The sequence below is a fragment of the Thamnophis elegans genome, chromosome 7 (genome assembly GCF_009769535.1).
Source record: "Thamnophis elegans isolate rThaEle1 chromosome 7, rThaEle1.pri, whole genome shotgun sequence".
NCBI classification, from domain to species: domain Eukaryota; kingdom Metazoa; phylum Chordata; class Lepidosauria; order Squamata; family Colubridae; genus Thamnophis; species Thamnophis elegans.
Window position 1 is genome coordinate 77,667,859 of NC_045547.1, and position 22,451 is coordinate 77,690,309.

A 22,451-nucleotide genomic window follows, 5' to 3' on the forward strand; every position below is an offset into this window, starting at 1 on the left:
GGCAAACAATAGTCACAAACTCAAGGTAAAACCGCTCCAAACTCGATTGCAGAAAATACGACTTCAGCAGGTCATCCAGCCCAACCCCCCACCCAAGCAGGAGACCCTGCACCATTTCTGAGAGATGGCAGTCCAGTCTCTTCTTGAAAGCCTCCAGTGATGGAGAGCACCCACAACTTCTGGTGGCAAGTTGTCCCACTGGTTAATTGTTCTCACCGTTTGGAAGTTTCTCCTTAGTTCTAGATGCAGATACAGATTAACAGAGTTGGAAGGGACCTTGTGGGTCATCCAGCCCAACCCCCCCCCCCACCCAAGCAGGAGACCCTGCACCATTTCCGAGAGATGGCAGTCCAGTCTCTTCTTGAAAGCCTCCAGTGACGAAGCTCCCACAACCCCTAAAGCCAACTTTTGTTCCATGGGTTGATCGCTCTTTGCTGTCAGGAAATTTCTCCTGATTTCCATAACTTCTCCCTTGTTTGATATTTATAGCTTTTCACGACCTGTGTGTTTGTCATTGTTCTTTTGTTTTTGCCGCTTATAATTGCGTGAGCCTCCCCGGAGTCAGGCAGGTGAAGGAGGTGGTTATAGAAAATACAAAAGATCAAGCAAATAATGGGCTGGGAAGTTTTGTTGCATTTACCTTTGTGCACGAAGGGACACCAATGTTAAGGACAGGAGCACAGCCCCGCCCTCTGCTTCTAAGGACTGCAAACTATCAGTACCAGCTTCTTAGATATCTTCTTCTTCCTGCCCAGCGTGGTGGTGGTGGTGGAATCTATTCCCCTCCTGATCATCTGGAGAAGATACCTTGGTGGGATTTATAATAGCTGCAATGGTACTGGGAAGGAAGTTTCCAGGTCTCCTTCCTACGCTGCTTATCCTGTTCTTCGTTGTGAATATTTTGTTTGTGATGCACGTGAAACACGAAATGGAGAGCCTGAGAAGGGGCCCCGGCGAACATCGGGAGCAACGCGCTCTGGATTCGGCGAAGGAGAATGACTTCGTCGGACATCTCGAAAAAATAGAGACCATGTTCCTCAATCTATGTGAGTAAGCGAAGACGGCATTTCTAGGGGTTGGGTTAGAAGACCTCCAAGGTCCCTTCCAACTCTGTTATTCTGTATAACAGAAGAGGACTGGAGGCTAAAACATAGGAAGAACGGTTGAAAGAACTGGGTATGTTTAGTTTAATGAAAAGAAGGACCAGAGGAGACATGATAGCAGTCTTTCCAATATCTCAGGGGTTGCCCCAAAGAAGAGGGAGTCAAACTATTCTCCAAAGCACCTGAGGGTAGGACAAGAAGCAATGGGTGGAAAGTAATTCATGGATGGAAAGCCAGCTGTGTGCAGCAGCTGCCAAAAAAGCCAACACACTTCTAGGCTGCATAAACAGAGGGATAGAATCAAAATCCCACGAAGTGTTAATACCACTCTATAATGCTTTGACAAGGCCACACTTGGAATACGGCATTTAGTTTTGGTCACCACAATGTAAAAAAGATGTGTAGATTCTAGAAAGAGTGCAGAGAAGAGCAACAAAGAGGATTAGAGGACTGGAGGCTAAAACATATGAAGAACAGTTGCAGGAACTGGGTATCTCTAGTTTAATGAAAAGAAGGACCAGGGGAGACATGATAGCAGTCTTTCCAATATCTCAGGGGTCGCCACAAAGAAGAGGGAGTCAAGCTATTCTCCAAGGCAACTGAAGGTAGGACAAGAAGCAATGGGTGGAAACTAATCAAGGAAAGAAGCAACCTAGAACTAAGGAGGAATTTCCCAACGGTTAGAACAATTAATCAGTGGAACAACCTGCCTCCAGAAATTGTGAATGCTCCAACACTGGAGGTTTTTAAGAAGATGTTGGATATCCATTTTTCTGAAGTGGTGTAGGGTTTCCTGCCTAGGCAGGGGGTTGGACTAGAAGACCTCCAAGGTCCCTTCCAACTCTGCTATTCTATATTCTTTATTATATCAATGCGCAGAAACCTCTCGGCGCGCATTACAGGTAGTCCTCGACTTACAACGGTTCATTTAGTAACCGTCCAAAGTTACCACGGCACAGGGGAAGGAGTGACTGATGACCCCTTTTCACAGTTGCGGCCATCGCAGTCACAAAATTCAGGCGCTTGGCAACTTGCTCATATTTATGACGGTCGTAGTGCCCCCTGGATTCTCTTTTGCGACCTTCCGACCAGCGAAGTCATGGGGGAAGCAGGATTCAACTTAAATAGCCAGGTTCCTGATGTGTCTCCTGAAATAATTCCCTTAAACAACTGTGGCAAGGAAGGTGGTACAAATGGGGCAAAACTCACTTTTCAAATGTCTCCCTTAGCAAAAGAAGTGTTGGGCTCGATCTTGGCCGTAAGTTGAGGACTATGTGTATAGCACAGGATTTTATTGTTCTTGCCCGCCGGGAATTTCAGAACTTAAAAAACTCTCTTGTCATTTTCCTTGGGGATTGTTTTCTGGCCTTTTCAGGGACAAGTAATTCGAAACAACGCAGGTGAGAGACAGAAAGAAGTTTGGATAATATTGGTTATATAACTAGTACGTAAGTTGCCCTGCAGTACAACGGGCGGCCAATAAATTTGATAAATTGCTATTGCTAAATAAATAATTTTGTTTAAGTTTTTTTATTTTTTATTCCCTTACATACAATTGTAGCGAGACATTCACATACTTAATATTCTTCTTTACATTTATCATTCTTGTATCTTTATTATTCCATTTAAAATAATAATATCTTTATTATTCCATTTATTATTCCATTTATAATATACCCTTTGGTTTGCTTTGTTTACCATCCCTTCTGCCTTTTGTCACACCACCTTACTTCCCCTTTCTTTTCTCCCTCCCTCCCTTCTCTACTTTCTTCCTTCCTCTCCTCCTTTCCTTTCCTTCTTCCCTTACCTCTCCCCTACTCTCTTCCTCTCCCTCTTCCTACCCTCTCTCCTTCTCTTTCTCTCCCTTCCACCCTCCTCTCCTTCCTTCTCTCTTCCTTCCCTCCTCTTTCTCTCCTCTCCTCTCCTCCTCTCTTCCTTTCTTTTTCTGTTGTTGTGGGTGTCTCTTTCGACTGTCAATTTATCTTTAATTAATTATGAACTAGATTAGTTAACCTCTATCTCTCCATCTCAACTGCTGTTATCCTGCTTGGGCAGGGGGTTTGACTAGATGACCTGCAAGTTCTCTTCCGACTCTGTTAATCTGTTACTTTATTGTGGGGTTAAAACAATCACTTAACAATTACCCAACTGTGATATTTCATCACTGCAGTGCTTTGCAGTTTCAATCATGAATTTGAACTCTGGCTCTGAAGTCCAACGATTTAAGACGTGCAATTAAAGTATTGCGCTATGCCATGTACCAAGTGCTTCCCAACACAACTTATCAAATATAAATATTGTCAGCTATTAAATTCTCAGGCATGCTGGGTGCAAAGCCAAGTCTTTTATGGAATACTAGTCGATAACCCGGCATTGCCCGGGTATTTATTTATAGGGGGAAATGTCCGGACCAAATGTAATTTCTAATGTTGGATTTTCCCCCTTGCTAGAGGGAGCCCCCCTTGTGGAGACTGTGAAGCTGTTATCATGGCAACTCCACTGCGCTGTGTAGTAGAAGCCAGTCTGGCAGTCCTGCACAACAGGCTGTATCTTAACAGAACACACGCTCTGAGGGGTGTTAGGGGTGTCTTATCCCCCACAGTATTTGTTTCCGGAGAGTAAGTCATCGGTGTGCCAACTTTCAGTTGAAATTGCTTGAGGTGTTCCAGAGTTATGCTGGAACATACATACACACACAGCCATTTATATGTCAAGGTCCCAATAAATGTAAAGTAAAAGTGTTTCTTCAAGGAGCTTAAAAGATTCTCAGAATAGCAACTAAAAGATTCTCAGAGTAGCAACTGAGAGCAAAGCCCGTAGGCACCTTACGAACCCAGCTACTACTGGGATCAATTCCCTCCTGTGATTTTACTCAATATTTTAAGATGTTTTGATAAACATGGAGGAGAGGAGGGGGCAGGAGAGGGGGAGAGAGCAGGGGAGGGGAGAGCAGGGGAGGAGAGGGGAGAACAGGGGAGGGGAAGCGGGAGGAGAGAGAGCAGGGGAAGGAAGAGAAGAGGAACACAGGAGAAGAGAGGGCAGGGGAGGGGAGGGGAGAGTTGGGGAAGGAAGGGAAGAGGAGGAGAAGAGAGAGCAGGGGAAGGAAGGGGAGAGGAGGAGAGGAGAAGAGAGAGCAGGGGAGGGGAGAGCAGGGGAAGGAAGGGGAGAGGAGGGGAGAGGAGGGGAAGGAAAGGGAGAGGAGGAGGGGAGAGAGCAGGGGAAGGAAGAGAAGAGGAGGAGAAGAGAGAGCAGGGGAGGGGAGAGTCGAGGAAGGAAGGGGAGAGGAGAAGGGGAGAGAGCAGGGGAAGGAAGGGGAGAGCAGGGGAAGGAAGAGAAAAGGAGGAGAGGAGAAGAGAGGGGAGGGGAGGGGAGGGGAGAGTCGGGCAAGGAAGGGGAGAGGAGGAGGGGAGAGAGCAGGGGAAGGAAGAGAAGAGGAGGGGAGAAGAGAGAGCAGGGGAGGGGAGAGTCAAGAAAGGAAGGGGAGAGGAGGAGGAGGGGAGATCAGGGGAAGGAAGTGGAGAGCAGGGGAAGGGAGATGAGATAGGAAGGGTATATGGGATTTCTTAAGACTTTATTGTGTCTCAGAAATTTTAACTTGGTTCTTACCAAGAGAAACACTGAGGTACAGAATTTCTTACTTATCATTTCCTCTTCTTCTTCTTTTTTTTTTTTTTTGCATAAAGTTAAGTTTCCTCTTTTCAATTCGAAACATCTTCGTATCTGGTCATGTTTTTCCAAATGATTACATTTGAATGAATCCGTGCCGGGCATTGTCAACTTCCACTTCTTGGGTGACATTTTTGTCCAATGACCTTTCAGCCAGCGTTCGAGGGTCAACCTTTCAAACTGTGAAGGGTCAGATGAAGATCTTTGCCCAAGCAGTTTTCCTCTCCCACCTTGGTGATTGCAGCAAAATCCGATTCAACCAGACACAAAGCTGGGAAAGCAAGAAGCATTTGCGGAATTTGACCCCCACAATTATGAATAAGTGAAAAGTCCATTGTTCAGCATTCGGAGTTAAAAAAAAACAAAAACCTACCTTGATCAAAATTAACTTGCAATTCATCATCCTGGTATTTCTGCCGCCTTCTCTAATTGTGACACGTAATTCCATCGTGATTGATGGCACAGCAGAGGTCCTCTTTCATTTCGACCATGGTTTTGTCATGGACATAGAATAATAGGGTTGGAAGGGGCCAGTGGTGAGTTTCAAAAATTTTTGGAACCTCTTCTGTAGGTGTGGCCTGCTTTCCGGGTCCACTGGTGGAACCTCTTCTAACCAGTTCAGTAGATTTGACGAACCGGTTCTACCGAACTGGTGCGAACCAGTAGGAACCCATCTCTGGTCTAGTTTAATGAAAAGAAGGACTAGGGGAGACATGATAGCAGTCTTCCAATATCTCAGGGGCTGCCACAAAGAAGAGGGTGTCAAGCTATTCTCCAAAGCACCTGAGGGCAGAACAAGAAACAATGGGTGGAAACTAATCAAGGAGAGAAGCAACTTAGAACTAAGGAGAAATTTCCTGGCAGTGAAAACAATTAACCAGCGGGAGAACTTGCCTCCAGATGTTGTCAATTCTCCAACACTTCAAGTTTATAAGAAGAGATTGGACAACCATTTGACCGAAGTGGTGTAGGGTTTCCTGCCTGAGCAGGGGGTTGGGCTAGAAGACCTCCAAGGTCCCATCCAACTCTGTTATTCTCTTCCATTCAAGTTCCCTTCCAACCTTATGACTCTTTGTTCTATTCTAAATTATTTCTTTCTGAGGTTTGGGCATTTCATCCCTCTGCCTATTGCCTGTTTTGTGTTTTTCAGCAAATTACATAAAATTATCAGAGGAGAGAAAGGCAGGAGCAAATGAACCGAAATTGCCACACCAGGAACTACAGAAAGACCAACAAGGCGAGGAAAAGCGGAAGGAGCCTGAGGCGCCTCCCAGGATGCGATTCCCAGACTCCCCTCTTTTCCAGAGATGGGGCAAAGATTTAATGGAGGACCAGCAAATCCTAGCCCAGAAGCTTTTCGATAAGTACGGGTACAATGTTTACCTGAGTGATCGCTTGCCTCTGGAAAGGCCTTTGGAGGATACCAGGCCTCACAGGTGAAGTAGCATCTTCTCCCTCTTTGGTTTTCCAAGTGTTTTGACTTCGGCTTCCCAAGAGCATGAAGCAAACTCCCGGTCCCGATTAAAAAAAAAACCCTTTTATTATTTTCCTGTGAATTCTGCTCATTTAGTAAAGTCTTTCAAGGGAGGATTTATAGTCACAGACCTTATCTGGCTTGGAGAGCTGCCAGGCGGATATCTGGAAAACTTGGCAAGGAGTCTCGGAGAGTCACGAACCAATTAAGCGAACTAATAATCTCCTGCAAACTCCACTCCTCTTTTATTCCCTCTGGGAGCGGCCATTCATTGTCCCCTTGTGGCCTTACTCCCAAGTCAACCCCTGTTCTTTAGCTGTTCCCTTCGTCTGGCCGCTCTGCGCATGCGCACACTGGGAACAGGCTCCAGCTGTTCTTTTGCCTCACTGACATCTGACTCCAAAGGCAGCTGATAACTGTCAAATGGGCCCTGATCCCCTCTCTGCCTCCAACACAGAGCCCTCATCAGAGCCTTCTCCAGACTCCAGGACTGGCCCATCTTCCTCCCCAACCTCCTCACTGTCCGAATCTGCCACAACACCAAGTGGTAGGAGGGGGCAGGGTTGGCCATGCTTGGGGTGATGTTGGCTGTGGTGAAAAAAGAACCAACCGGCACAGGTGGCAGATTGGAAAGGTTGGAGGCAGAGCTGAATACAGATAATCCTCAACTTTTGACCACAATTTGAGCCCGTTGTCACTGAGTGAGACAGTCATTAAGTGAGTTTTCCCCAACTTGTCTTGCCATGGTCGTTAAGAGAATCGCTTCAGTTGTTAAGTTAGGAGCAGGGTGGTTAAGGTGTTTGTTAAGTGAGTTTGCCCCATTTTACGACCTTTCTTGCCACAGTTGCTAAGCGAATCACTGAGGTTGTTAAACTGGTCACACGGTTGTTAAGTGAATCCAGCTTCCCCATTGACTCTGCTTGTCAGAAGGTCGCAAAAGGGGAATCACAAGTCCCTGGGCACACTGCGACCGTCGTAAATCCGATTCTGTTGCCCTGTGCCTGAATTTTGATGACATGACCACAGGGATGTTGCAACGGTCGTAAATGTGGAATATGGTCGTAAGTTACTTGACCTTCAATCATTTGTTCGGTGACCCTTCAAAGTTGCGAAAGGCGCTGAAAAAGGGACTTATGACCGCTTTTCACATATACGACCAATGCAGCATCCTTGAGGTCATGTGATCAAAATTCAGATGCTTGACAACCGACGCGTCCCGGGGGTCATGTGATCCCCTTTTCTGATCTTGCAATCCATTGTGCCACAATAATCTAATGAATATTCATTTTTCCTGGTTTCCTCCAGATGTCGCGAGAAACAATATGCGCATGATCTCCCAACCCTCAGTGTCGTCCTGATATTCTTTAACGAGGCTACCTCCATCCTCCTCCGTGCCATCACCAGCATAATTAACCGAACACCGTCTCACCTCCTGAAAGAAATTGTCCTAATTGATGATTTCAGTTCAAACGGTAAGTAGCACGGTGGGAAACAGCAATTACTTGGCAATTACTTTTTCCATGGGCAAAGTACTTTTTCATAAAATGGGGGGTTTCTATGGAAAACTGGGGAGAGAAACCGGCTAAGATGCTGAGCTTGTCGATCAGAAAGGTGGGCAGTTCGACAGTTCGAATCCCTAGCGCCACGTAACAGAGTGAGCTCCCGTGACTTGTCCCAGCTTCTGCCAACCTAGCAGTTCGAAAGCATGTAACAATGCAAGTAGAAAAATAGGGACCTCCTTTGGTGGGAAGGTAACAGCGTTCCGTGCGCCTTCGGCATTTAATCATGCCGGCCACATGACCACAGAGACGTCTTTGGACAGTGCTGGCTCTTCGGCTTTCAAACGGAGATGAGCACCGCCCCCTAGAGTCGGTAACGACTAGCAGTGCGAGGGGAATCTTTACGTCATGGAAAACTGGACTACAGATAGTTCTTGACTGATAACAGTTCATTTAGTGACTGTTCAAAGCTACAACGGCATTGAAAGAAGTGACTTCTGATGGTTTTTCATATTTACGACCATTGCAACATCCCCATAGTCACATGGTCAAAATTCAGCGGCTTAGCAACTGACTCATATTTATGATAGTTGCAGCATCCCAGGGTCACATGATCACCTTTTGCGACCTTCTGACAAGCAAAGTTGGGTGGGGGAAGCCAGATTCACTTAAGAACCGTGTTACTAATTTAACCACCTTGGCGATTCACTTAATAACTGTGGCAAAAAAGGTCATAAAGTGGGGCAAACTCACTTAACCAATGTCTCACTTAACAACATAAACGTTGGCCTCCATCGTGGTCATAAGCTGAGGACTACCTGTCTATAGAAACATTCCTAATAGAAATTCGGGATCGTTTTCAGAATAAAGTGCACTACTGTACTGTTAAGGAATAGCAACAAACCAACACACCCTCTTTCTACTCTGATCTGTTAGAAATTCTGTATATAGCCCTTCAGAACAGACAGTGCACAGTCCCCATGTGCTTTACTGCAACAAGGAAGCAAGATACTTTATTCAGAGAAAATACATAGAGTTGTACTGTTCCGGTACAGTGTCTGCTGCTCCCACCTACCACCAGTACGCCTATACCGGGCCGTACCTCCTGGAACCCACCACTGATCCAAATGTTAATCCCATGACCCTGGGGATCCTGTATCGGACTTGTAAGTGTGAAAACTGGTCCTAAGTCTCTTTTCTCAACCCTGTTGTAACTTTGGTCCCTAAATGGACTGTTGTAAGTCGAGGACTACCTGTAATGAAGAGAGAATGGACATTTTAGCTGGGTAACAAAAAAAGTGGAATTTCCTCCTGTAGTCTGAGCATGAAGCTCTCACATTAATACCGTTGAAATCTGCTGCATTTTATTTATTTATTTTGTCAGAGGAACTTAAAGCTCCTTTGGAAGAACATATCAAAAAGTTCAACGGCAAACATCCCGGATTGCTGAAAATTGTGAGACACACAGAAAGGAAGGGTCTCACAGAAGCCCGCATTTCTGGCTGGAAAGCATCTCGGGCAGACGTGGTGGCTATTTTGGATGCGCATATTGAAGTCAACACGAAGTGGTAAGTCTGGAACAGGGGTGTCAAACTCAAGGCCTGGGACCTAGAGCTGGCCCACGGGGTGCTTAGATCTGGCCCACAGGGCTGCCGTGGAAACAGTGACGGACCGGCCCGCAGTGCCCCTGCGGGCATAAATTGAGCTTGTGAGGACTGTGCGCCAGTGGTGGGATTCAATTTTTTTTTACTACTAGTTCTGTGGCCGTGGCTTGGTAGGTGCGGCAGGGGAAGGATACCGCAACATCCCCATTCCCTCCCAATCAACTGGGACTCAGGAGGCAGAGAATAGATGGGGCGGGGCCAGTCAGAGGTGGCATTTACCGGTTCTCCGGACTACACAAAAGTTCTGCTACAGGTTCTCCACAAGTGGTCAGAACCTGCTGATTACCACCTCTGCTGTACGCAGTCCACTGAGCTGAACTCCACTGCGCTGTACAGTAGAAGCCATTTAAGGCACAACAGGCTGTATCGTAACAGAACACACACCCCGAGTGGTGTTAGAGGTGTCTTACCCCCGCAGTATTTGTTTTCAGAGAGTAAGTTATCTGTGTACCACGTTTGGTTGAAATTGCTCAAGTTGTTCCAGAGTTATGCTGGAACACACACACACACACAGAAAGAAGAAGAAGAAGAAGATTGCAGTGTCCAATGGTAATTGGAATCCATTTCTTGGACTGATACAACATAATTGAATCACAATTCCCAAAGGAATGAGTGAAGTAGAAATCAAAGGGGTCGGGGCGGAATTTAGAATTAGCTTCTTCTTTCAACAGGCAGCTTCCAATAGGAAGCCTTGTTGTAGGCTGGAAGCGGGAAAGCGCACATTGGTTTTAAAAGTCCTACGTAGCTCCATCAACTCTCTTCTGCTTTAATGAAGGGCTGAACCAATTCTCTCTCGCATCAAGGAGGACCACACCGTTATCATATCGCCCGTGTTTGATAACATCCGTTTTGATGACTTCCAACTCACGCAGTACGCCGAGGCCGCCGACGGATTTGACTGGGCTCTCTGGTGTCTCTACGAGTCACCACCAGAAGAGTGGTATGCGCTGAAAGATCAAACGGCGCCAATCCGGTAAGTTTTACCAATACGGGCTGAAGCTGGTGTCGCCTCAACGTTCCTTGAATGAAAATAAGTGGGGATTTTTTTTATTCATGTTGTTTCTTGCTACCAATGACACTGCGAGTCAACAAGATGAAAATATTAGCTGGTGTTACGGCCTGTCGGCCGCCAGGCCCTCCAACAGCTGAATCGGAGGAGGAGGAGGAGGAGGAGGAGGAGGAGGAGGAGGAGGAGGAGGTGGTGGTGGTGTGGTGGGAGTCAGGGTCAGCATCAAGGCAACCTGAGAGCTCCCAGGGGGGAGAGGGAATGGAGCTGGCAGAGAGACAGACAGAGGTGGAGCCTGGGCTGTCTGTCAGTCCTCAGATGGAGAGTCAACAGCCCCCAGATCTGGAAGTGGCTGATGAGGAAGAGGAGGAACAGCTGGATCCAGTGCCTGATGCGCAGAAGGCAGAGGAGAGGAGAACAGTGAAAATCTATGAGCCGGTCCTTGGGACCGAAGAGCCACCGCTGCTAGCAAAGTCTCAACCTAGCTCTGGGGATAAAAGGCAGGGGGCGGAGATGAATTGATGTGGCAGACAACCATTCATCTCCCTGTCGGACAACCTTGTTAGTCTCGTTGAGAGAGGAACTTTTTGCCGGGGCTGCTGGCGCTCCTAATACAGGAATCTTTGCGTTAAGTTCAGAGGGTTTGTTGTGTTTGAAGAGCTGGGTCAGAACAGAATGCTAGAAACTCCTCAGGGAGTGGGTTAAAAATTGCTCGGCCCGTGCGCAGAAGCAAAAAACAAGATGGCGCCATGAGAACCAGTTCGGGGGGGCGTGGCAGGCCTGGGTTGCTGCTGGTTCCAGCGGCCCAGGCCACCAAGCTACTACCAGTTCGGCCGAATCAGTCCAAACCCACCACTGAAGCTCCTGCCCACCTAGCAGTTCGAAAGCATGCAAATGCAAGTAGATAAATAGGTACCACTTCAGAGGGAAGATAACAGCGTTCCACGCGTCTTGTCGTCTAGTCATACTGGCCATGTGACTCTGGAAGTGTCTTTGGACAACGCTGGCTCCCTCACAGATGATCGCTGCCCCCAAGAGCCAGGCATGACTAGTCACGGAAAACCTTTACCATTTCCATGCTAGTTGACTGTACGGGTAGTCCTCGAGTTACAACAGTTCACTTCATGACCGTTCAAAGTTACAACACCACTGAAAAAAGGGACATGATCGTTTGTCACAGTTACGATCTTTGCAACATCCCCACGATCATGTGATCAAAATTCACACGCTCAGCAACCGGTTCACATTTGTGACTGTTGCTGTGTCCCAAGGTCATGTGATCCACTTTTGCAACCTTCTGACAAGCAAAGTCAATGGGGAAGTCAGATTCACTTAACATCCGGGTTGCTGACTTATCAACTGCAGTGATTCCCTTAACAACGGTGGCCAGGAAAGTCGTAAAAGGGGGGGAACTCACTTAACAAATGTCTCACTTAATGACAAAAGTGTTGGGCTCCATAGTGGTCGTACATCGAGGACTACCTGTAAATCATTTGTCAGGAAACAATCTAAATATATCTTCAATGAAGCAATATGTCAAGAAACAAGAAAGACACGTTTCTTCTAAGCCGACCTACAGACAGAATCTTGCCAAACTAAAGCAAACAATTTGCTTCATTCAGGTCATTACTCTGAGAATTTCTAAGGAGACGCCACCTTAACTCTCTTTCCCCCAATCAAACTGTCTAACCTTCTCTGTCTCTTGGTCCTCTGGAATGAAAATTACTAAAGCACCGGGAGTCCTCGACTTACAACAGTCCGCTTAGTGACCATTCAAAGTTACAACAGCATTGAAAAAAGTGACTTGTAAACTTTTTTCATACTTATCACCCATGTAGCATCCCCTTAGTCACGTGATTTATATTCTGACTGCCATTTAGGACGGTTGCAGGACAAAACAAAGTTTTTTTCAAGCTAGATTTGATACGGGAGGGTACCACCCCTGTGAGATTTATGCTTTTATTACTATCTTAAATACCAGCACCATTCGTCTTAAAGACTTCTTTGTTTAAATAGACTACAAAATGGCGATTTCTCTCCGTGGATGATTACTGGATGTACTTAGCCGGGCTTATCTTCCTGCAGACCGCTCCTTAACAAAATAAACTCTTTTTCTTTGGAAATAGAGGGGAGCGAAGCGCTGCTTACTTGTTTATTTATTATGGCACCCAGATCAAAGAAGCGTCTTGCTACAAATGTGTCTAAAGAATTTAAAGAATCTTTTTTGGAAATACAGCCTTTGTCTCCTACGCCCTCTACTGGAGAAGTTTTAACACAGGAATATCTCTTTAAAATTTTTGATGCCTTTAAGCAAGAACTTAAGGAATTTGTATTGCAACTTTATGATGATCTAAAATCTAAAGTTAATCAAATGAAGGCGAATACGTTTGCAGCCGTGTCTGCCCTGTCGGATTACTCTGCTGAAATAGAGAACAAATTGGAAAGTCTGGAGAAGGCTAATTTTGATTTGACTACCAATATTCAAATTTTACAAGAAAAAATTAGAAATAACGAAGAACAGCTTATGATGCTAAATTTTGATAGGAAGGCATTTTCAATAAGAGTCAGGGGATTCCGTGAAAAGGAGCAAGAGAATTTGAAACAGACCTTTGCTGAAGCCTTCAGCCATGCGCTGGGAAGCCCGGGACTTAACTTTGATTGGCAGATTCGGAAAATCTATCGCCAGAACTCATTGACAGCGGAACAGCGACAGCTCCCGAGGGATATAATTATACATTTCTCTACCAAAGAATCTAGAAACGCGATTGTGCAAAAGTTTCATAATAACAGTCTCCGAGTTGATGACCAGGACGTGATTGTCTTCAAAAATATACCTTCCCAGATGTTGAAAGCAAGAAGGGACTACACCTTTTTAACTAAAGAGCTTAGGAGTCAACAGATTCGATACAGATGGGAGGCCCCTGCCGGCATCACGGTTACATTTGAGAATCAAAGATTTCGTCTTAATTCTGTTTCAGAGGCTCAAGATTTCTATTGTAGGATTCTGAAGGCGGGATTTCCTGATGCGCTTGGAAGAGAGGAGAGACAAGCGGAAGGAGAAAGCAAACGGCTGGCCATGCGGCTGCAAGATGGAGGGGGTAGCCCCTCCTCCCTCGGAGAAGCAGAAGAACGCAGATCAAGAATTTAGATACTTCAAAAGACTTCCTAAAGTTGAGGACTGAATGGGGGTTTGAGACCTCTCTCCGGTAGAAAAAGTGGACTAATTTTTATCAGAAGGGAAAGCTGGGTGAAACTACTTTGAGCTAGATTCTAAAGTAACGTTAGCATAAATTTGATAGTGGTTAAAAGAATGCGGAATGATTTATGTTGTTTAAACTTTGTTAGATGGGACTATTTTAAAATAGAAGGTTAACTGACTCCTGCTGAAAGTATTATTTGAATATGATCCATGCTATTTAACTTTTATTTGAAGGGAAAGTTGGTTGTAATAGTTTTGAGTTACATTTCAAATAAACGCTAGTATAAATTTGATAGTGGTAAATATTAGACAAGCAAGAGATGAGGGTAAAATGCATGTGGAATGAACTACGTTATTTGAGGTAAATACCAGACAAGCAAGGGAAGAGGGCAAAATTTATGTTGTTTAAAGCTTATTAGAATAAGAAGCCGCTTGGGATTATTTTAAGATAACTGTAAAAAGAATGCGGAATGATTTATGTTGTTTAAACTTTGTTAGAAGCGACTACCTTAAAATAGAAGGTTAACTGATTCTTGCTGAAAGTATTATTGGAATATGTGGAATGATTTATGCTACAAATCGCTCTGAGTTATATTTTAAACAAATGGTAGTATAAATTTGATAGTGGTAAATATCAGACAAGTGGGGGATGAGGGTAAAATACATGTGGAATGAACTAAGTTATTTAAATTCTATTAGAAGGGGAAGTCGGTTGGAATTATCTTAAGATAGAAATTGATTCCTGTGTAAAGTAATATCTGATCTACGCTGCTTAACTTTACTAAGAAGGGGAAATCTGGTTAGATTATTTTGAATTACTGTTTGAAAAAGGGGTAAAGAAAGATCACTTACGTTGTTTAAATTTTACTAGAAGGGAAAGTTTGATTACTTGTCTGTAAAGTTATATTTGAATATATGGCATGAACCACGTTGCTTAAATCTTATTGGAAGGGATCATGAGGTTTAGGAAGGGAACGGGAGAGCCTACAGAAGGTCGGGGTAAATAGCAAAGAAGTAAGAGATGAGAATAAAATATAGATAGAATGATTTATACTATTTAAGCATAGATAAAGATGGGGGGCTGAGATCAACACAAAGAGTGGTCTCTTTTTTTCTTTTTTCTCTTTTCTCTTTTCTTTTTTTCCTTTTTTTTTTTTCCTTTCTCTGCTTTTCCCTTTTTTTTTTTTTTTTTTTTTTTTTGATATATTACTTTTATTTTTTAATCCATATGTATACAAGATATTTTAGATAGAAGGTAGTGCCAGGTGTGGGCCCTGGGAAGTCGGGAGGATTAGGGATGGGGATTGTGGGGGGTGGGGTGGGGGGTGTTAATATAGTTTTAATAAGAACAAGAATGTATTTATATACGGTGGTTCTTTTTTTTTTATTATTATTATTATTATTTTCCTTGGTTCACTTTACTTTTATCAGATCAAACAACACTCGAATAAAGGCATACACCAAGGAGGGAGGTAGAGGGAAGGAAGAGGGAGGAGTAAGGGGAATGTAAGGAGTATGTAAGGAGGGTGTCTGGGGAGTAAGGGGAGAAGGAAGGTTTGAGGGGAAAGGGAAGTAGGAGGGGAGTGTTAGAGGGAGAAAGGAAAGTTGGAGGGGGTAGATGGGGTGTATGGAGGATGAAAGGGTTAGGTGGGGTTGCGAATGATGAGTTGTGTTTCCTTTTTATTTGTTCGTTTTATTCCCTTTTTCTTTTTTTTTCTTTTCTTATAGTAAATACCCTGTATATAAATGATTGCAAATGGAATGTGAAAATTGAATAAAATATTTTATACAAGGACGGTTGCAGTGTCCCCGGGGCCAGGCGACCCCCCCTCCTTTTGCGACCTTCTGATGAGGAAAGTCAATAGGGAAGCCAGATTCACGTAACAATCGTGTTACTAATTTAACAAATGCAGTGATTCACTTAACAAACATGGCAAGGAAAGTCGTAAAGTGGGGCAAAACACACTTAACAAATTTCTCACTTAACAGCATACATTTTGGGCTCATTTGTAGTCGTAGGACTGAGGACTCCTAGTATCTGTATCCATTTCCTGGTTCTATTTAATGGTCCATCCAAATATTAGCCAGTTGATGAATATTCATGAATAAAAGTTTGTCTTCTTTCTCTTAGGAGTCCTTCTATAATGGGAATACTTGCCGCGAACCGAGAATATTTGGGGAAAATTGGTGTTCTGGATGGTGGAATGCACATTTACGGAGGAGAAAATGTGGAATTGGGCCTCAGGGTGAGGTTTTTTTTTTAATTCCTTTGTTTTTTTTTTAATACCAATTAATGTCTCTTTTTGCGACCTTCTCTAAAGCAAAATCAATGGGGAAGCCAGATTCACTTCACAACCATCTGACTGACTTAACAACGGCAGCAATTCACTTAACAACCATAGCAAGAAAGGTCGTAAAATGGGGCAAAGCTCACTTAACCAGTCTCACTTAGCGACAGAAATTTTGGGCTCAATTGTGGTTGTAAGTCGAGGACTACCTATATCATAGATCAGCTGGAGGAGAGGAGGATGTGAGTCTGTGTTGTGGCCCACCAGCGGCTAGCGGATCTGGTGGCAGACTCAGACAGTGAGGAGTTTGGGGAGGAACATGAGCCAGTCCTGAAGTCTGGGGAAGGCTCTCGTCTCTGCGTCGGAAGCAGAGATGGGGCCAGGGTCTTCTTGACAGTTATCAGCTGCCTTCGGAGTTGGACATCAGTGAGGCAGAAGAACAGCTGGAGCCTATTCCCGATGTGCACATGCACAGAGCTGCAAGTAGAAGGGAACAGCTAAGGAACAAGGGCCGACTCGGGAGTAAAGCCACAGGTGGACGGTGAATGACCCCTCCCATAGGGAATAAAGAGGAGCGAAAGGGGAGTGGAGTTTGCAGGAGACAATTAGTTCAATTCAGTAGGGTGAAGATCTGTTCCTGACTCCTTGCCAAGTAATTGCTGCTACCACGTGGCGTTTGGAAGATATCGGCCTGGCAGCTCTCCAAGCCTGATCAAGGTCTGTAGTTGCGAAATCTCTTGAAAGACTGTTGGCCGAGACTTTGCTGGAGAGGAATTCCCTTTAACCTAAATAAAAGAGGTTTTATCGGGACGAGGAGTTGGCTTCATGATCTTGGGAAGCCCCGGTCAGAACAGTCTGGGTGTTTTTTCCCTCAGAGTAGATGTGGGAGTGTTGCTTAGACCAGGGGAGAGAAGCTTACAGATGCAACCAATCAGGAGACTCTTGTGAGTGTGCCTAGTGGGTAGAGCTCCTTTCCTCAATTACCAGTTTGCTGCAGCCAGGATTCTTGAGGGGAAAAAAAAGAGTCCTATATAAAATGTAGAATTATGCAGCCGGGAGGGACCCTTAGAGGCCTTCTAGCCCAACCTCCTGCTGAAGACAGGTGATCTTAGATCATGCTGGTCGTTTTTCAACCGATTCTTGAAAACCTCCATTGATTAATCATATGCCTTGCGGTTATTCTTACACGAGGAAAAAAAAAAACCCTGATGATTGTATTCTTATTTTACGACCACAGGCTTGGCAGTGCGGCGGGAGTGTTGAGGTCTTGCCGTGCGCCAGGGTTGCACACCTGGAGCGAGCCCACAAGCCCTATTTACCGGATCTGTCCCTTTCTGTGAGGAGAAACGCCTTGCGTGTAGCAGAAGTGTGGATGGATGAATATAAAAACATGGTCTACTACGCCTGGAACGTTCCTCTTGAGGTTGTTGCAACTTTTATCTACATAAGAAAGTCAATCGATCGATCAGAATAGAGCTGGAAGGGACCTTGGAGGTCTTATAGTCCAACCCCCTATGCCAGTGGTGGGTTTCAAAAATTGTTCGAACCTACTCTGTGGGTATGGCCTCCTTTGTGGGAGTGGCTTGCCGCCCATGTGACCAGATGGGAGTGGCTTGCCGCCCATGTGACCGGATATGAAGATCCCGACGACATTTGTCAGAACCACCTTAAATTACCTCAAACACAGCACTAGCATGCATAAGAATATGATGTCAACTTGTTTTTTAAAAGGCGTCTTTGGTTTGCGTTAAAACAACTTCAACACACGCAATGTTCTGATTACGCCACAAACGCAGTAGTCCTCCTTACCTTTCACAGAGGCACTGAGTTTTATAAATAGGAGCATGATAGTGTAGAATAATCATATCCAAGGACCAGTGGTGGGTTTCAAAAAAATTTGGAACCTCTTCCGTAGGTGTGGCCTGCTTTCCGGGTCCACTGGTGGAACCTCTTCTAACCGGTTCGGTAGATTTGACGAACCGGTTCTACCGAATAGGTGTGAACTGGTAGGAACCCACCTCTGCCCTATGCGCAGATGCATAACAAAAAAATGCTTATGCACATGCACAGGAGCAAAAAAAAAAACAAGATGGTGGCACCGTGGGCACCGCTGAGAGAATCGGTTCCGGGGTATGGCAGGCCGAGTTACTACCTACTTGGCCGAACCGGTCTAAACCAGTAGCAACCCACCTCTTCTTCTGTCCTTGTTTAGTTTCCATCCATTATTTTTTTTTAGCCTTGCCTTCTGATGCTATGGAAAATAGATTGGCCCTCTCTTCTTTGGGGCAGCCCCTCAAAGAAGAAGTGGGGGGGGGGTTTCGACCTATTTTCCAAAGCACCAGAAGACAAAGCAAAGAACAATGGATGGAAACTAATCAAAGATAGACTCATCAAGAATCGTAGCTATGTCTGAAATGAAGAGGCAGAGACAGAGAATGGGTTAAAATAGGACCACAGCTTTGTGGACTTGAAGCCCAAGGAGAAAATTTGACAGAAAATTCTCCTTTCCCTCTAAGTTGTCAGCCCGATAGATATTCAAAGATCAGGAGCTAAGAGGTGGACAAGAATGGTTTATCCTCCAGTCAAAACTTTGAAGAAATCTCTCTGTCTCTGTTCTAAGTCACATCTTGTGCAAACCCAGGACCCGAAAGAATTAAATTAAATTAAACTAAACTAAACTAAACTAATTTAATTTAAACTAATTTAAACTAATTTAAACTAATTTAATTATTTAATTTAATTATTTAATTTAATTATTTAATTTAATTATTTAATTTAATTTAATTATTTTAATTTAATTTAATTATTTAATTTAATAATTTTAATTTAATTATTTAATTTAATAATTTTAATTTAATTATTTAATTTAATAATTTTAATTTAATAATTTTAATTTAATAATTTTAATTTAATAATTTTAATTTAATCTAATTTAATTATTTTATTTTAATTTAATTTAATTATTTTATTTTAATTTAATTTTTTTAATAAGTTCATTTAATTTAATTCCCACTTTTATTACTTTTATAAGCAACTTGAGGAGGTGAACCTATCGAATACTCCTTCTTCCGTGTCCGAATGGGACAGAAAGCAGAAAGTCCCTTACGTTTTTTTTTCAACTTCTCTAAGTGTAAATTGAAATGCCTCTAAATTGAATCAGCTGAATTACGTATTTGCCACCTCTTTGAAACCGATGTCCTCCTTTTCCAGAATTCTGGGATAGATTACGGAGATGTTTCTTCTAGAAAAGAACTAAGGAAGCAACTGAACTGCAAAAGCTTTGATTGGTATATCAAAAATGTCTATCCTAACTTGGTCCTCCAGGTTAACATTGTAGGCTATGGAACAGTAAGTAAAAACTGGTAAGATGATATATTGTTTGCTTTTTAGTTAAACAGCACATCACTTTATCTGAAGTGTGCGTGCGCATGCACACAAACACACACACACACACACAGAGTTTTTCTAATGGGTCTGCCCAATTAGCTGACTTGCTTGATTTTTAAATATTTAAATATAAATATTTTTAAATGGTGGTGCAGCGGTCGAAGTGCAGTATTTGCAGGCGAACTTTGCTCACAGCCTGAAGTTCGATCCTGACCGGCTCAAGGTTGACTCAGCTTTCTATCCTTTTGAAGTCGGTAAAATGAGGACCCAGATTGTTGGGGACAATATGCAAATAATGCTTCTAGCTTGTAAAACGCTATGGGGCAATTTACAAGCCTAAGTAGCAATAGCACTTAGACTTATATGCCGCTTCACAGTGCTTTATAGTCCTCTCTAAGCTGTTTACAGAGTTGGCATATTGCCACTAACAATCTGGGTCCTCATTTTACCGATCTCGGAAGGGTGAAAGGATGAGTCAAATTGAGCCGGTCAGGATCAAACTGCTGGCAGTCGGCGGAGTTAGCCTGCAATACTGCATTCTAACCACTGCGTTAACTCTGAAAAACGATCATAAGTCACATTTTTCAGCATAACCTTTGTAACTTTTGTTGTAACACAGTTGTCACCTTGAACCGTCGCTAAATGAACTGTTATAAGTTGAGAATTACCTGTATTATGTTCTGCTCTGTTTTATTGATCCTCAGTTGCATGTTCACTGAGTTAAAAATCTTCGCTCTTCCTTACCCTGTAGATGAAAAACAAGCTAAGTGAGGAAAATTGCATAGATCAAGGACCAGTTCCTGGGAACACTCCCATATTGTACGTCTGCCATGGATATAGCCCACAGGTACGTTGGCAACACACTCTTTCTGGCAATGCCAAAAGTGGTGGCAGACTCAAGAGGTTGGGGAGGAACATGGGCCAGTCCTGAAGTCTGGGGAAGATGCCAATGCATTGGAAGCAGAGATGGGGCCAGGGCCGTCCGACAGTTATCAGCTGCCTTCGGAGTTGGACATCAGTGGGGCAGAAGAACAGCTGGAGCCTATTCCCGATGCGCGCATGCACAGAGCTGCAAGTAGAAGGGAACAGCTAAGGAACAAGGGCCGACTCGGGAGTTAAGGCATAGGTGGTCAGTGAATGGCCCCTCCCGTAGGGAATAAAGAGGAGCAAAAGGGGAGTGGAGTTTGCAGGAGACCATTAGTTCAATTCATTAGGTTGAAGATCTGTTCCTGACTCCTTGCCAAGTAATTGCTGCTACAGTGTGGCGTTTGGGAGATGTCGGCCTGGCAGCTCTTCAAGCCTGATAAAGGCTTGTAATTGGGAAATTTCATGAAAGGCGGTTGGCCGGGACTTTGCTGGAGAGGAATTTCCTTTAACCTAAATAAAAGAGGTTTTATCGGGAGGTGGAGTCGGCCTCATGATCTTGGGAAGCCTAGGTCAGAACAGTCTGGGTGTTCGTTTAATTAATGTGAAGATTTGTTCGTGACTCTCAGAGACTCCTTGCCAAGTATTTTCTTGCACAGCGTTGCGTTTGGAAGATATCAGCCTGCAGGTCTCCAAGCCTGATAAGGTCTGTGGTTGTAAATACACCTTTGAAAGACTGTTTACCGGGACTTTGCTGGATGTGAATGCTAGGAATTCACATTAGCCAAATAAAAGGAGGTTTTTTTTGGGGGGGGGGGGACAAGGAGTCTGTTTCGTGATTTGGTGAAGTCTAGCTCAGAACAGTTTCAAGGGACCTTGGAGGCCTTCTAGTCCAACCCCCTGCTCCAGCAGGAGACTTGGAACTGTTACGAAACGAATGGTTGTTTCGACTGTCTGTATTTCCAGCACATGTTCTATCACAGCACTGGAGAATTCTTTGTGGGAGGTTTACGATCTCGGCGCAACACGGTTGACAGATGCTTGACCGACCCCGGAGAAGGAAACCTGCCAGTCATCGAGCAATGTGACGAAGCCCAGAGAAAAGGCCTCAACATGCACTGGGATTTCATGCAAGTAAGGTTTTAATTTATGGAGTCCTGATGGCGCAGTGGTGTGAGTGAGGTATTGCAGGCTAATTCTGCCGACTGCCATCAGTTCGATCCTGACTGGCTCAAGGTCCACTTGACCTTAGTAAAAGCATATCTTTTCTCCACCAGTGTGTTCTGACCAGTGGTGGGTTTCAAAAAATTTTCGAACCTACTCTGTGGGTATGGCCTCCTTTGTGGGAGTGGCTTGCTGCCCATGTGACTGGATGGGAGTGGCTTACCGCCTATGTGACCGGTTATCAGCTAGTAATAAATAGTTACAGGTACCGAATTCAAATGTTTGAATGTTTGAATGTTTATTAACATTTGTAGGCCGCCCTTTTCCCTGAGGGGACTCAGGGCGGCTCACATAAAAATCAGGAAGGGGAATACAAACAATGACGTAGACACATATAGTAAAAAATAATAAGCAACATTCATTCATCATTTGGGAGGGGCGGCTATCTTTGTCCCCAGGCCTGACGGGCTAGCCAGTTCTTAAGGGCTGTGCGGAAGGCCTGGACGGTGGTGAGGGTACGAATCTCCACGGGGAGCTCGTTCCAAAGGGTCGGGGCTACTACTGAGAAGGCCCTCCTCCTTGTGGTTGCCAGCCGGCACTGGCTGGCCGATGGAATTCGGAGGAGGCCCAATCTGTGAGATCTAATTGGTCGCAGGGAGGTGATTGGCAGAAGGCGGTCTCTCAAGTCATCATCTGCCTATTTTCTAAAAGTAATACCACCTATTTTTTTAATTCTAGGGATCATCTGTAACCAACAGGAAGACGAAACGGTGTCTTGAACTCGCGAAGCTTAACGGATCCCCCTATTATACTCTAGTTATGCAAGTTTGCACAGGTCAAAAATGGCATATTCAAAACACCGTCAACCAATGGGGGAAGCAGCCGTAAGGCAGTTCAGAAAGGAAGCTTCAGGGTAGCAGAGACTAATGGGAATAGACTTCTTTGTTCAGTCCGGGAATACGTTGGAGGATTGTTACTTGATTTTTGATTCCGGGGTGTGAGATTACTCACGACCACGACTGAGTCCCAAATTTCTGCTGCTAAGCAAGATGGTTGTTAAGTGAGTTTTGCCCTGTCTTACGACCTTACTTGCCAGAGTTGCTCCTTTGGAAGAAGAAGAAAGAGATTTCAAATCTG

The 22,451-nt window shown here is 44.3% G+C and overlaps 1 protein-coding gene across 1 annotated transcript; it reads left to right on the forward strand.

Moving 5' to 3' along the window:
* The first annotated feature begins 628 nt into the window (after positions 1–628).
* Positions 629–22,423, forward strand: LOC116510942 (probable polypeptide N-acetylgalactosaminyltransferase 8). The gene is made up of 11 exons (XM_032220611.1): positions 629–1,046; positions 5,920–6,205; positions 7,549–7,715; positions 9,127–9,310; positions 10,182–10,379; positions 15,743–15,857; positions 17,137–17,322; positions 19,110–19,247; positions 20,038–20,133; positions 21,117–21,284; positions 22,053–22,423. Exons 1-11 carry the CDS (start codon positions 833–835, stop codon positions 22,200–22,202), a joined length of 1,902 nt encoding a protein of 633 aa, XP_032076502.1. The 5' UTR covers positions 629–832; the 3' UTR covers positions 22,203–22,423.
* Positions 22,424–22,451: the final 28 nt, after the last annotated feature.